Source organism: Accipiter gentilis, chromosome 18 (assembly GCF_929443795.1).
Source record: "Accipiter gentilis chromosome 18, bAccGen1.1, whole genome shotgun sequence".
In the NCBI taxonomy this organism is placed as follows: domain Eukaryota; kingdom Metazoa; phylum Chordata; class Aves; order Accipitriformes; family Accipitridae; genus Astur; species Astur gentilis.
In genome coordinates this window covers 554294-570305 of record NC_064897.1, presented here as the reverse complement: position 1 = coordinate 570305, position 16012 = coordinate 554294, and the positions used below count along the sequence as shown (strand labels likewise).

Genomic DNA, 16012 nt, shown 5'->3' with positions numbered 1-16012 from the left:
GATGAGGTGGGCCAAACAGTAATTCTGCCATTGCCCTTTTTCTTTTGCCATTAAGTATATGTTTCTACAGTTGATGATTTACTGTAGAAATAGCCAAATGCTATCTTTAAAAATAACCTTAGTGTTATTCTTATTTAACACAGAAAATTAGGAGTCATTCTACTGATACATGTGAATAAAAAGTTAAATAAATCTAAAATATGTTAAATTTAAGTATTATCACAGAAGACTCTTGCCTCTTGAACTTTCTTTACCCCATGCTAGTTACCTAGTTTATTTTCGTGTAGTGAACTGAATACTGTTTGAAACAGTCTTTCTAAGAGCATAGGGAACATACAAATACTCAGCTTTATTTGTACTTACTGGGCCATAGTTTCTATGCTTAAGGCGGGGGGAATTTAAGTATGGCTAGAATCATCTGCTCTAAGTTTCAGCTGTTTTATACTGGAACTGCCTTCATTTTCACCAAAACCCTTTGAATATTTTTGTCTAAGGTCTTGAATCTGTTAGTCCATCTTAATTAATAAATACTGAACCCTTAAAGCTCAGAGGGTGCTGTTCTTGGTTCCTTCCACTACATTTCTCTGCTACACATTTTTGATTTCTAACATTTTGTTAGTTGTCATCAAAAGTAGACTATTAAAGAGTTGGTTAGTGTACACTTTTACTGTTGTAAAGTTTAACATCCTCTCTTAAGTGCTAAGATGCATCATTTTTATAACCTATTGAGAAATTTTCTGAATTATTACATAATTACAGGATCAGTTGGAGCTCATGGTACCAAGCTCTTTGGTCTGTAATCTCCTCCCTACTCCTTTTGCTCACTTTTATGTAGCCTCTGCAGAAACAGATGTTTTGCGTGCATTGAAAATATTAATCACAAGGGAATAATTCATTTTTTTCTGAAGTATTTTTACCACAAAGTCATGGTTTTCAGTGCTTGCCAAAAACTACCTGTAGAGTGACTCGGAGGAATGGACTACTAAATAACAAGAAAAAATGATTGTTTATTATTATTTGTTATTATTCTTTAATAATATTATTCAGTTTGGAAGAAAGTCCCAAGTAGTGATTTGGTTTTTGTGTCAGAAATGTCTATATAGATCCAAGGCAACCTTTAGTGTAAGGTTGCTACAAGCTTTCTGCAGTGGCCAGAATCCTCTAGAAATGTCTGCAGACATGAGAGGTGCACATACACCTCAGTTTATAGATCCAATCCCAGTAGAGGCAAGATAACTGCATTTCCCTTGAGATTAATTTTTTGGATTTTTAACTGTAGATGGCAGTATATACCAAAATTAAAGAAGGGTGAATACTTTAAAAATTGCATTTGTTTCCAACTAATTTGTGTGGCGGTTTTAATTTTAAAAGTTTGAGGAATGACCTTTAGTAAATTAATTCAGTGTGGCCTTGTTACAGGGTAGGAATTGAAGCGATGCTTTTGTAGTCTAGTACTTAGAAAGAGTCCTGAGGCTTAAAACTTAAAATGTGATTTTATAATTGGTAGACAGTTTCTTTATTTTCTGCGGTGCACTGACAAGAGAATAGGTAACTGGAGTTACTTTAAAAAAATTGATCAGTATCCCCATTTGTTTTAATCAACAGCAAATAAGATTTTCATAAAACAGATTTCATGATTAGAAAGATTAGCAGCCTACCTTAGTGCTGGGTAGATTTTATCAGTAGTGGTTTCAAGTTGAATTTTGGAGAACATTTGCAATTTTCTGTGTAACAGTTGGTCCTAAACTGTAAGAATTGATTTAAAACATCCCTGAACATACCATGTGCTTGGAAGATGTATTTTTCTGGTTTTATTGGTTTCAAAAGTTATTCCACAGATGCATCCTGGTTTGTGTCTGACTTATGTTTAGATGCTTGTAACAATAAAAGATGTAGTGATTTTTTTAGTCCTGGCTCCAAGTCCTTTGAAAGCCCCAGTCAAGACCTAATCATCGCAGGACTGTGATGGCTCTCTTCCTTTTTGAAATGCCTCGTCAGCGGAGGAGTGCTGTCCCATTCCTTATAGCAGGCTGGTACTTACATCCCTTGTCTGTGAAGGAGATGACTAGATGCTGTGCCCTTTTTGTTCTGACAGGTTCAGCCACACAGCTCCTGTCTTGCAGGAGATGCACTAACCAGCAGGGTATGAACTTTGGTAGGGGCATCTTGTACTCTTGCTTAAAGTTAAGTCAGTATGCATCGGACCAGAAAAAATCAAGCTCAGAAGAGCCTGTTAGTAATCAAATAGTTAGGAGAGACACTGGAAGAAAATACTTGGTCAAAAACTTGTCTTTTCATTCCTGCTTCTGCACAAAATGGATGGAGAGTTACAAGGGTTTTCAGACTTACATACTTCCTTTCTACTTGCAGCAGGTTGTCTACCAGCAGCATCCCAAATCTCATTTACCTTTCTTCTGATAGTGTTCCTTTATACTTTATGCCAGTCACAACTAATGAATTAAAATATGGCTTCATTGCTCATTCAAATTACTATTTGTATCCTTTTTAAACTAACAAATTAAGTTTAAGCAGTGTTTCTACAATTCTGTAATCAGGATTAAAAACTTCTGTCTCTGCTACGCTGGTATTACTGGAAAATAGTTAAGATTGTTTTGAGCTATAGGAAGGTTCATGGCATCTCAGAAAGACAGCTTACTGTACCTAAACTGTGAGGATGTTTCAGATGACAAAATGTGTTGCCAGCTGTGCAGGAAATGATAAGTTTTGGATGCTTCAAAGTTTCCGTAATACAGAGTATATTCCATTTTGGGAGTAGAAAGACTCCCTCCTCCCCTCTTCTGAGACACCTTTTGGGGCATAGGGAAGGGCACCATCAATGAAGTGTGGTCTGTCTCTAGCACTTGTCTCACGAGTGGATGTTTAGCAAGTGTTAAAAGCAGTAGGAGCATGCAGGGAGTGAGGGGAGGGAGACACAGCAGGGCCAAGCTGTGCATTAGGGGAAGGCATTATTAGTATTATATCATGAATGCCACAGTACTGTAGTATGTCAGAGTTGGATAATTTTGACAATTATTTGGTGTCACATAGAGTTAGGACTGTGGAAAAAAGACTCTTCCAGGTTGACTTAATGGTGATGCAAAACTCTGTCCTGAACTTTAGCAGTAGCATGTTTCACATTTGTTTTGAAAAAGACTGCCTGCTCATACACAGACTGGGGTACCGTTTAGACAGGCTCCTCTACTGGCTTTCTCCCATCCTCATAGTTGGCATTTAATCCAATTAATATTTTCAGTAAACACAGAACATACAAAATACAGTGCTACAATATATATTGTTAATTTTCTACCAATATTATTGGGTTGGGCTTTCAGTGTAGCATTTTACAGTTATATGTTAACTGCATGTTTTGTTCTAGCGTATCATCTTTACGGTTGGCCTACAGAGATCTTGATATTAAAACAAAAGAAGAAAAGTTAATTCTATCTGGAAAGAAGAAAAATGAATTGGAGAGACTTGGCATGGGATTTGGCAGCAACAGAAGGTATGTGAAGTTCTATAAACTGTCTTTAAAATACTCTGTGGCTTTATGCAGTTATCCTTCATTTTGCTTAGGAAATTAAAAAATATACTAAAATATGTTGTGGAAACTTAAACAATATCATAAAAGAACCTAGTATTTGTCAGGGGGAGGAGGCAGGTTTGCTTCTGATAGATTTAAATTCTAACCTGCAAGACAGGTGTTAACCTAAATTGTAGGATGTCTGTAGGATGTTTGGCTCCATTAGCTGACTCTGAGGAAGGTAGTCAGGATGTTTTCAGTGAACACTACCAACCTAAGTATAGTCTGTCTTTTACAAGCCAAAACTCTAAAAAGTCATGTTGCTGTGTTTTCCAGCTGTTGGAATGGTCTGTGTGTTCAGAAGTCCTGTCACTACTTCAGAGAACGACAGTTGAGTTTTCCAGGGCTTTTTTTTTTCTTTTTTTTTTTTTTTTTTTCCTTCCTCCTTTATTCTTAAATGTTTGTGTAGCTTGGGTTTTATCAGCAAGCTTCAGAAACTAGATTTGGGCTTTCATTTCTTTTTTTTTTTTAGGGTGTGAGCTTTGTCATCTCTTTACATACTTATTTTCTTCCTGTCCCCAGTGGCATTTCTCACTCAGTCACCTCAGATATGCAAACAATAGAGCAGGAAACACCTGCAATTGCAAAGCCGAAGAAAAAGTACACTGAGGATGTAGAAGACTCATATTTCTCTTCGAGTTCAAGGTAATGTGTAAGCTTTTTATTTTGAGTGGGGGCAGAAGTATATGCAAGTTACATATTCAAGTATACATAATATATTTGGAACTTATGAGCAAAACAGAAAACATTGGACATGTCTACACACTTAGGATTTTTTCAGGGGACATCTGAATCAGCAAAGTTGTGGAATAGTTGGCCTTAGCTCAATGACAGATGTATTCATAAAGAAGAGTTACTTTTTCTGAGGAGAAGGTAGTCTGAATTATGGGTTTACAGGTTTTGTCTTTTTTAGGGTCTAGCCTCTACTTGCACAGACAGTTACCATATAAGCCTTTATTTGCTGTATACCAAATCCAGTGAATTTTTGTCAGAATGACTTGTTTGTTCTTTTCTTTTTTTTTCTTTCTTTCTTGTGGTATTGTCTTCAACTTCCAATTTAAAATTAAACAAGTATTGAAATGCGATACTAGATATCCTACAGTTGCATGGATGCATGCCAAGTGCAAAAACTTAAATCTTTTTGAGGTATTGTGTGTTGGATATATTGTGTAGTTGTCTGCAGTCTTATTTGATAGACTTTTATGTATTTGAACAGAAAATGTAAGGAAAAAAATAATTGACAAATTTTTGATCAGAGTATGAATGCAATGCAAATTATAACATACTGCTGTTGGGAAGGAGAACAAAATAATTAGACCTACAGGCACTAATTGCAATGAAACAGCTGTTTCTGGACCAATAGATGGCAACAGGTGTTGCTTTTATAAACTGCCTTTATTGAATTGGTGCCACAGAAACATGAAAATTTGTACCTAATTACTTGTAGACAGGAAAATAAAAACACAAAGACTTTTGTGTCATTACTTTGTAGTGTAATCACTAGTGGCAGAACTGCAAATGTGGTACCAAGTGGACTGGCAGCAGTCTTGTAGAATAGAAAGTATCATTTCAGTGCTTCCCTATTTGTTTCTTAAAAAGAACTGTTACTGCTCTCAAATTATTCATAAGCCTACTAGCAGGCAAAGGATAAATTATGGAAGAGGCTTTTTAATGTGTTTTGGTTCAATAATTAGAAGATAAATTGTAACCTAGCTGTTCCCAGCTCTTGTTCTTCTAGTTACAGCAATAGTAGAATCTAATTGGAGTTGGTATACAAATTCATTCTCTTTAAAGAAAGTATAAAGTCAGATTGTTGGACTTCATGAAGTTTGTAAGGTGGTTGTTCTCCTTTATTCCAAGCTGTGACTTTGAAATAAAGTAATTTTAATATCATCTTAGTATATGCCCAAAAGCAAAATAATCATGCTGTATATTAGAGTGCTGATAAGTATCTGTAAATTAAGCAAGCTAAATGTCTCAAGGTTCAGATATATAATTGAAGCCTCTCAAAATCCTTGGATTTTGATTTTTCTTTTTGCTACAATTAATAAAATCTTTATTAATATAGCAATGTAAAAATCTTATTTTCTATTGAATGCAGTTTTTCCTTTCTCCTCCCCCCAGCCCCTGAATACTGAAGAAGTATTTTGCAAAGTTATGAAAATCTTGGGGGTGGGTGTGGTGGAGAAAATAAGTCATTTTTTATTAAAATCAGCTCTTGCCCCATCGCATGGTTTTGATGGCCATTGTGAGATTGGATAGCTTCATAGGTATATAAACACCTTGTTTGTTACTACACATCCATATGGAACTTACAAAGTTTGTTGTGGCTTCTTCTTGTCTGTCAGGAGGGAAGGGGAGAGACTCCTGCTTTTTGTAGAAGTTCATTCCAGATCTGTCCTTGCTATTTTCTGTGTGCAGTGGTGGGAAGCTTTGCTGCTGAAGGTGTCACATTTCTTACAAACTACAAAAACAAGCATCCTGACTAATCATAACACAAACATGGAGAACTTTTTTTTTTTTTTTTTTTTTTTTAGAGTGCTTTTCACAAAATACAGATGCAGACTTCAATATCCCATGCTTGTTCTACTGAATGATTCCATACTGCTAGCCTCCTGTTGTTGTGATCATCTTACTTCCTATCCTGGTCATATCCAAACTTTAGGAAAATTTATTTAACCACAAAGGGAAATTCTTAGTCTTTGCCATTTTAGTAGTGGTTTTTTCCAAGTATTTTCCATAGATGTTTAGATATGTGTAGGTAATAAAAGGGGAAAAGGTCTAGATAACATACCACCAGAAATGACAAACATGCTTTTTTTTTTTCCTTCTTTTCTTTCTGTTTGTGTTTTCCCTGCAGTTTTGATATGCAAGAGAAGATTGTCTTATAAAATTAAGACTCACTTTTAAGAAATATGTTCTTTAGCATTGTTTTAATAAAACATGTTACAAAACTCAGAGGTACTTAATGCTTGTATTAAACAAAAATATACAGAACCAGAGACGAGGGCTTTCCTTTCTGTTCTGAACTGTGTTTGTTGATCCCTCAGAAAATGGGAGCAGATTCTCTGCTTGCACAGCTTACAGATTGACTCATATGGAACTGTGAGATTAGCCACCATCAGCCCCTTAGTTAGAAAACTTTGCCCCATGTGGAACCACAGCACAGTTGGATGCCATGGGTTAGTTAGGTGCTCTTGGATCTCTGGAGTGTTCAAAGTGCCTCGAAAGTTGTGGTGGCTTTTTTCATAGCTGGTGTCTTAGCATGGAGTGTCAAGAAATGCCAGGCCTTTATGAGAAGACTACCTTGTAGAGTCATCATGGTGCCTTGCTCGCAGGGTCTATCCTGAAGTTTTCTTAGCGTTGCTCTTAAACCAGCCAGATATCTTGACAATGTTCTTCTCAGTGCTTTGCCTGACACTAAAGATGTAATACTTTGAAGTAATAACAACTTTGATGGTTTTGGTGGGACCACATCTTTCAGGCAGTCCACTGCGTATTCATCACCTTATCCAGCCTAAAGAAAGGCTGAACTTTTGAATCAGTTAAATACACGTGTAAAAACCGCCAAAATCCATTGGATTGAACTGTACAAAGTGTCTAAGCAATATTATGAAATCCAGATTATTCACTGACAACTGTCATTGTGCTGAAAACTTACTTGCTAGTGAACACTTATTACAGCAATATTTGCCTAACAATATAAAATTCCCACTTTTTAAATACATTTGTTTTGCTTCTTTTATTTTAGGTACTATGATTCTTCAGATTTGAGGAGCAACACTTTCTCTAAATGGGATGACAATTCAGATTCTTTTTGGAAGAAAGAAAATAATAGTAGAGATGTTGATATAATGTTAACTTCAAAAAGTACAGGGTTTTCAGACAGGTAAATCAAGAAAACCTAACTAATTTTTGTACAGAAAGCGCAAGTTTGTAAATATGATTTGAGTCCTAGTCGTAGTAGTAGGATTTTTTTTTTTAGTCTAGAAGGAGAATTTGGCCATAACTTTCATCAGCGGTCAAGGGACTTCCTGGCTGAATTTCTTTTGTAAGCTGAATTTGCTGTTTACATTTTAAGCACTTGTCTGTTTTGCTCAGTGCTGTACAGTATATGTACTGGAGGTAATTTCCAAAGCACTTCAGCAAAAAAAGAAGTAGACAAAAGTTGTGGAGAGAAACTCAAATATTTGCACTGTTCTGAAAGCATACTTGCTTTACTTGCTTTGTTTATTGCCTAATGAACCAAAGAGAACCCAGTTACCAAATGAATGAGACTGTAGGGTATTCAGCTTTTAGGATGAAGGTATCAAAGATGCTTGCAAACCACAGGTCTGATTGTTGTGATGATAGAAACTGAATGTACTACTTCTTTGACAGCTGTGGTTTTATCTTTGTACTCAAGTGGAAAATATAAGAATGTGAGGTTTTGTGTGCTTGGTTGGTGTTTCCTGCTTCTGTTGTTTTTACTTAAAACTGTATTTTTCATTTACCTGTAAAATGCAGTTTGTGCACTTAAGTACAGCTTTTTTTTTTTTTTAACACAAGCATATTCTGTTGTTTCCTAAAGAGTGGACCACTGATGCATATTACACAAAATAGGGGTTCATGCCCATAACACTATTACTTCCTTATTTACATTTACTTTAAAAAAAAGGGGGGAGGGAGGAGGAGGAGCAGGTATTGAATATATATGTTTGAGGTGGAAGGCAGTGACAGTTCAAAGGGTGTCAAACCTTCTTGTGCTGTTGCGTTTAAATCTGAATTTCACTGACGTTGTGTTTTGGGTTTTTTGAAGTTTTGTAGAAATATTCTGTCCTTGTTCACATAATTTAGCTTGCTTTTTAAATGAACTCTGAAAATAAAGATACAAGATTAATGAATCTGAAATACTATATTCTCACCATCTTTTACAATTGTCACTGAAATGTTATTTGCTGCTCTATCAACTTAGTTATCTTTGTTTTAGTTATCTTTATCCTGGGTTGATACTGATTTAATTTTTATTAAAAAAAATAATAAAATCACTATTATACTTTTAGGCTTCAGAAAGCAAAGATGATAGTGCTTCTTGTTTGACTTACTGCATTCTGCCATGACGTAAATAAAAGTTATGGTCGCTAATGCAGTTTATTTTTCTTTTAGGCCTGCATCTCGTCGTAAGCCTGAATATGAACCATCTTTAAACACAGATGAGGCACAAAAAAAATTTGGCAATGTAAAAGCAATTTCATCAGACATGTATTTTGGAAGACAAGATCATGCTGATGTAAGTAGAAAGCAGTGATAAATATTTTTAAATGTTAAAATATTCTTTGACTATAAACATGGTGCTCTTGTATAAAGAGAAGGCAATAAATAGTTAATATTGATAGAATTAGTAAGCTTATAGAATTATGTCCACTTGAATATTTGTTTGTTAGAAATGTACAAGTTTCTGATAACTCTGATAGTTTAGTATTTCATTTTAAGGAGTTGCAGCTGCAAATAGGACCTTACCTCCAACATCATTCTTCTGTGACAGAAGTGGTAGACTATGATTCAGCAGTCTTTAGTTTTGAAAGACTCAGCGTGATGCTGGATGAAGGCTTACTTCATTTGTTCTAAATACCCAAACTGATGCCGACAAACTGGTGTTAAACCAGCTGTCCCCTCTGTATTTGTTACATGGAAACATTATTGCTGTTACAAGGCTAACTAAGCAGATAAATTGTTCGACAAATGACACGTAATTTAATCAGACTAGAAATAAAAAACAGATTAATATTGTGTTGCATTTTGGAGGCAAGGAGTCATTTTAAAAAATCTATTTTTAATGAAAAATAACAATGTAAAGAGTAATGTAAAAAAATACAATCCCAGGGAACTCAGGAAAAAAAGTTGAATTAAAAGTATCTTGTGATTAGAAGGGTTAACATGATGTTACTGCAATGCTTTTTCCTTATCCTACCCAACCACTCTATTTCACATTTTTTAGTTGTTGTTTTTAATGGTTGCATAGTTTTTCAGCAATTTTTGGATAGCTAGCAGTGAGTAGGCCTCTTGGTGTTGCAATGGTAAATGTCACTATTTTATCAACTCAGAAATGAGTTGAGATAATGACAAACACCATGTAGGTCATCTGAAAACTATGAAATGGGTACAACTTTCAGAACAGTCAACTTCAGCTGGATTGTATGTTTTAAAACTGTATCTATAATCTCATGAATTATCTGATATGATCTTGAAAGATCACAGCATACTGTTAGAATACTTTTTGTTCTCAATTCTTTTCTAGTATGAAGCAAGGGCTCGACTAGAAAGACTTTCTGGAAGCTCATCTATAAGTTCAGCTGACTTGTTTGAAGATCAGAAAAAACAACCAACAGGTACATACTGAACAGAGTGAGAAACTTTATCATGTGGTGAATACATTGCTTTACTCTGCTTCTAGTTACACTGTCAGCTAGCTGGTGCTGTATGCTGCAAGAAGTGTGCAAAGTGCAGTATGCATTAGTATTGCTAATAGGTCAAACAAGCCTAGCAGGTGTAGTCATTATTTTTAAAAAAATTAATATCTTACATTTCAAGTTCTGTATTTTCAGTTTAGTATGCTCAATATTTTATACTGGGTTTTTATGTGATTTGTTGCAAATAATAGACTAACTATATTGTAAATAATTTTTATAAAAGGAAAACTGTAATATTTTATTACAAAAATGAGATAACACCTAAATTGACTATCAGGTAGGTTTTTTGATAAGTTACGTTTAAGTGACTTGTGTATTTATATATGTGAAAATAGCTGTCTTAATAATATTGAATCTAAGAAGAATCTTAAATAAAATGTTAGTGGCCTTGAAATTCCCATGTAATCTGTTGCATGGCATATTCATTCATCAGGATATCTGCTTCTAACACCAGTTTTGCCAAATTATTAATGAAATTTTTCAATGGGTTTGTCTGTTGGAACATCCTACATTGGAGAGTATAGTTCATCAAATTAGAAAGAAAGAAGTATTACATTACAGTGACTGAAAAGTAGCCCCTTAGGCTATTGAAAATCTCTTCTGTCTTTTTTCCAACACCCTTTTTGGATAGTGCAATAACGTGAAATAGAGAAGGTAGGAAATACTGGAACATGTTATTGACTTGGTCAGTTGGGTTTCACTCCTTAACTTGTGAAGAAAAGAATTATTGAAGAACTTGAAATCTGTGAGTAATTACATAAATAGGCTGGGAAAGCAAACAGTATTCAGCATCTGATTTTTATTTTGGAAAAGTCGGGGGAAAAAGAAAAACAGTGACTGTTCAGTTTTGATCTCCTGAAAGCAAGTTTTGAATACACTGGCTAGTAGAGAAATAACTCCTGTTACCAGTTACTTAAGAGCTGGATTTTAGTGATTTGAAATGTTAAAAAAAAAAAAAAAAAAATTAAGGGGGGGAGACATAAAGCAGAAATCGCATGAGGGGAGGAAACATAAAGCAGAAGTTGCAGTAACTTACTCTGGCCACTTGAAAGAGTATTTGCAACATGGTGTTGTACATGTGCTTAAAAAAGAAAAAAAGATGTGGGGAACATAAGCAAAGAAACAGTGTTTCTTTCTGAGTTTGTAAACTGTGTTTTCAGTTATGCATGGGATTGTGATAACAAATACTATTTTTCTATCTGTTGTTGACTAGAACTTTCTTCATCCTTTTTCTTTTAATTTTCTTGCATATAGATTATTTTATATGGAATTAATCTTTCCTTTAATTTCTGTAATATATGTGGGGCTTTTACACAGTAATGAATAAGAGAATGAACTAGGAAAAGGTAAATACAAGTTAAAGATGGGGCAAATTTTGTGATCTGATATATATATGTATCTGTGTGTGTATATATATATGAATGTACCTTTCTATGTACACATACCTATATATGTGATAAAATGGGTGTATGTGAATTGTGCACACATGATTATTCATCACTGACTACTTGGAAAGGTTCTTGGGTCTTGTGGGGGAATGCAGAGATTCCTAATAATGGGATGAAAAATACCTGCCTGTGACTTGAGGTTAGTTACTCTCTGTGACTGGCACGTAACCCAACAGTAAATTTAAAGTTATATTACAAAGACTAAACTTCTAAATTTTGTAGGTTGTTAACTGCTCTAAAATAATAGTGAGGAAAAAATATACCAGGAGTTATTTATAATAATAATTGTGTATTATAAATTCACACTATATTCAATCTACAGAATCTTCCTTTCCTGCATGTCTTTCTGTTACACCCCCCACCCCAAAGACTTATCTTTAGACAGTGGCCCTTCTTAAAAAAATTTTACTGCACTAATAGCTTCTCTGGTGTTGAATTAATGCCAAGGCCATCAGTTCCATAAAATAAAGGTAATCAGGAGACCAGAGGCTGGCAACAAAAATGCTGCTGTAATTCTGGGGTCCTTGCCAGAATAAAATGTCCTTTGAATCTAAAGTTGTTTTTATGACCACTGCTGAGATCTTAGGGTAGAACAGTCTTGAGATGCTTGCTTTTGTACAGAATGCTGTAGGAGTCATTTACCAAAAAGAGGGGGCTGCAAGAAAATGCTTTTACTTTGCATTATTTCAGACCAGTTGCTTGTGAAAGATGGCATGTCAGACGGCTTACTTGTAGGTGCTGATTTTGAAGGAAATCGCAAGAAAAGGAGTTGCTTTCCTGTCTCATTTACAAAAGTTTTTCAGACGACCATACATAATCAGAAAAACATGAGAAAATTCATGTCACTGAGAAGTGGTTAGAGCTTTTCTCAGGTTATTTATATCTGCAAATTCTATTTCCATGACTCTGACTTTAATAACAAAAATGCTGAAGTATTTGATAAGTAGAACAGGTCATACAGAGGTCAAAATTACAGTTCAGAAATAGGTCTGCCTCAGTGGCAGTGAATTTTTGAAAATAATCTATAAACAAGTGTGCCCAGGCATTGCAGAAGCAGCCACTAGCTGGCTTTAAAGAATGGAGCAGGAAGCTCTCTGAACGTGACTATGCATCTGCCGTTACGAACTAGCCACTTACCGTAGGTAAATCAAATTATCTAGATTAATGTCTTTCTGAGCCTGCCTAACGAGGCAGGTGCCTTTAACTTCCCACGAAAAGAGGAGCTGCAGGTTGTCTCTCTCTTCCTTCTCCAGCCCTGTTCAAAAAGAAAAAAAGGAGAAGAAGGGGCTGCCAGCGTGTAGCAATGTCCTGTTCGGAGCTGCCGGCAAAAGGAGTTGGGGTTGTGCGGGTGTGGAGTCTGTGGCTGGACAAGCTTGTCCGAGGTTCAGTAACTGCTCACAGCTTACCAGTTGTGTCCCAACTGGTCACGACTATCAGTTGGCTCTGTGTCTGAATTAAGGCTACAGGCTGCAGTCTTCATTTTGAAAATGGTCTATTTTGGGATGCTTTCTCTCAGGAGGCCCATTTATTCCTGAGATCATAGTTCTGTGATGCTGGTTTACTGCCATTTATGCCTTTTACAGTATCAGATATTTAATATTAAGGTGTGCCGGTAATTCTTTTTGGAAATGAGCCGGTGATTGTAATTGTTAGCATGTTAATGCTTACCATGCAGTTAGTTTTGAAACATGTTTAATTTCTGTTACCTTTAGGCCTATACTTTTCATAACAGCAGCAGAGCTAACACTGGCCGAACTACATTGGCTTTAAGGAAGGATGGATGGCCAGCTTTGTTTTGGAGTTTTAAAATTTACTTACCTTTATAATTTCTGTAGAATTTTCCAAGCCTCAGACGTAGTAATGCAAAATATGTGTGTATATACAGCACGCAAAGCATACCTATGCATGCACACAAATAGGGTTCATCGCTTCAGCCACCACTGAGGTGCATTCATCTTTAAATTGCAAGGTAGTAACAGCTGTTTAGGATACAAGACAAATAACATTGCAGCAGATTGCAAGTGCAGAATAAATCATATGTTATCCAAACATTAATTGCTCAGCTGGGAATACAAAGTATAGAAGATGACACTCTGGGTGGAATTATGAACAACTGAAAAAAATTAAAAGGAAGATGCATTTAAGAAATTTGAGATCTATGCCTAGTGTTTTTTACAGTGCTGAGCAGACATTGGTGTTTAGTGGTCCTAGTAGTATATTGTACTTCAGAGGGAAAAAAAAGGCCGCTTTTAATAAAAAATTGTTTTCTTCTTGTGTGTGTGTGTTCCCCTTTTAGGAAGCTACAATATTACAAATGTCTTGCCTTCAGCTCCTGATATAGCTCAGTTTAAACAAGGAGTGAAATCAGTGGCTGGAAAACTTTCTGTACTTGCTAATGGGGTCATGACATCTATACAGGTTAGTAAAAATATTACAATATATTAACCATCAGTTGGAATTCTTTTTGTAGGGATTTAGTATCATGGATCCTGCCACTGAATCGTCTTTAGGGAGAACAGAATGAATTTGGTTTTGAGCTTTGTAGACCTCTCACAGTAGACAGTAGATCTTTATCTGTTTAAAACCAAATCTGTAGCTGATAGCTCACCTTCCTTAGAATATCTTTTTTGCCTTTTCCCTTATATAGTTTATTTCTTTTGTTACGATTGAAACAGAAATTCCATCATGGAAGTTACTTGCTGTCACTTTATTTTAAAGTAGTAATAGTTCATAACTCGGAATAGAGTAGTTACAGTTGGAAGGGACCTACAGCGATCATCTAACTCTGTTGGCTCTTTAAATGACTTGACAGTAATACCTTTGATCCATGTTTGTGCACAAGATTGAGACATACTTGTCTCAATAGCATAAAGCATGCTTCATCCTCCAGTTAGTTTGCATTTCCTATATGAGGTCAGTGGGAGCTCTTGGGTGTTTGAAAATCAGGCCAATTAACCTGGAGTTTATAGTTAAACTCCAGTTCTTGGAAGTGCTGGTCAGGGTTTTTTAAGTCTTTAAGAATTAAACTGCTATTTATTTTACAAATGTAGGTAAAAGTAATTTCTTTCAATGGAAAACATACTCATGTCTGTCTGGTTTTTTTTACTTTTTTAGGATCGATATGGTTCATAACATCTTTTGTATCGACATAATTAAGTAAACTAAAGAAGGATTTCTCTTCAGATATACAAGTAATCACACTGCTGATTCAAATGAAGGTTGCCTTAAGACTGTTGATGTTTTTATTTGTTCCAGCATATTTGTTCCCTTGTGCAGCTTTCTGGCTCAGCCTCTTCTTACTGCTATTTCATCTTTACAGAGCAGAAATCTTGTAGCAACTTGTTACATTGCATATGCTTCCCCCCCCCCCCCCACTTAACAGTCCTGTACTTTTTAGGAACCTTAATGTTAAATGTTGGGAGCTTTATTTTATTACTGGTTTTGACTGTGAGGCAGGAAAGAGAAAGAAGGATGAACACATATATTGGAAATGAGGCTTCCCGATAGAAATCTCAGTGCAGTTGCATCCTTACTCGCCAGGCATAATTTGTCTTCTGACTGTCTTATGAGCTGTGGAGAAGAAAATGTAAATTAAGCATATGCTGAGGTGGTATTTAGTGGACTGTAACAAAATATAGAATTAAGTTATACCTGCGCTTATCAGGAAATAGAACCTCTTGCAGTCATAAATGTGCATTATTAAAACTATGGGGAATTAGTGTTTTAAAACAATATTCCTGCTAGAAAATTGTATGCTTAGATGTGAGGTATGGGGAAGACAAGACATGTGGTATATTGAATAGTGGATTTCATCTTGTCATGGGAACAATCTATTTATTCCTAGTTTTGAAAGTTACAAAAAATTGCAATATAGAATCCTTAAGTGCTTTTTTAAAAATCTGTATTGTGTACAAATTGAAAAAAATTTAAATTATATATAGGGCCTAATAGAGTAGTTAATTAAGTATTTGTTAAAAACGTTTAGAACAATCTTAGTTTTTTGATAAATTATGAAATATTGAATGATTAAATAGTGGGGCTGTGTTTTAGACAGTCTAGAATTTCTTGCTGATGACATCCTGACCTTAAAGAAAAAAACCTCACAACCAAGAATGAGCTCAAGCTATTTCCGTTCTGTAACTTTATTTCTTAATGCAAATTTGTAAACTGCTGATATCCAATAAAAAAAATTGATACAAACTCATTTTTTAATTAAATTTCTGTGTGCAGACACCAGTCTCCAGCTTTCTAAATACTGCCATCTGTATTCTATCTGTACAATAGTCCGGTAAAATTAGCCTTTCATTTCAATTAGGGAAACTAGCTTTCTTATTAAATTGCTATAGTGACTTAGAAATCAAAACCCTAAGGCTGGAGTAGAAAATAAGCTACTGTATTGAAATACTGAGCTGAAATACAGTTAACAGTATAGCTGTATTTGTTTTTTAATTTCTAGCTGCCTCTTATATCTAGCTCTTTGTTCTGGTAGCTTTCTCTTGTGGCTGTTGTGTTTAGATTTATTAATCCAAAAATGA

The 16012-nt window shown here is 35.3% G+C and overlaps 1 protein-coding gene across 1 annotated transcript in view; it reads left to right on the top strand.

The window, feature by feature from the left end:
- ARFGAP3 (ADP ribosylation factor GTPase activating protein 3) overlaps nucleotides 1–15681 on the top strand; it is a 35540-nt gene extending 19859 nt beyond the window's left edge. The window contains exons 10-16 of the mRNA XM_049821816.1: nucleotides 3377–3502; nucleotides 4103–4225; nucleotides 7332–7469; nucleotides 8726–8849; nucleotides 9858–9948; nucleotides 13774–13895; nucleotides 14592–15681. Coding sequence (XP_049677773.1) covers nucleotides 3377–3502; nucleotides 4103–4225; nucleotides 7332–7469; nucleotides 8726–8849; nucleotides 9858–9948; nucleotides 13774–13895; nucleotides 14592–14609 — 742 coding nt within the window. The 3' untranslated portion in view covers nucleotides 14610–15681. The remainder of the gene's footprint in view (nucleotides 1–3376; nucleotides 3503–4102; nucleotides 4226–7331; nucleotides 7470–8725; nucleotides 8850–9857; nucleotides 9949–13773; nucleotides 13896–14591) is intronic.
- Nucleotides 15682–16012: the final 331 nt, after the last annotated feature.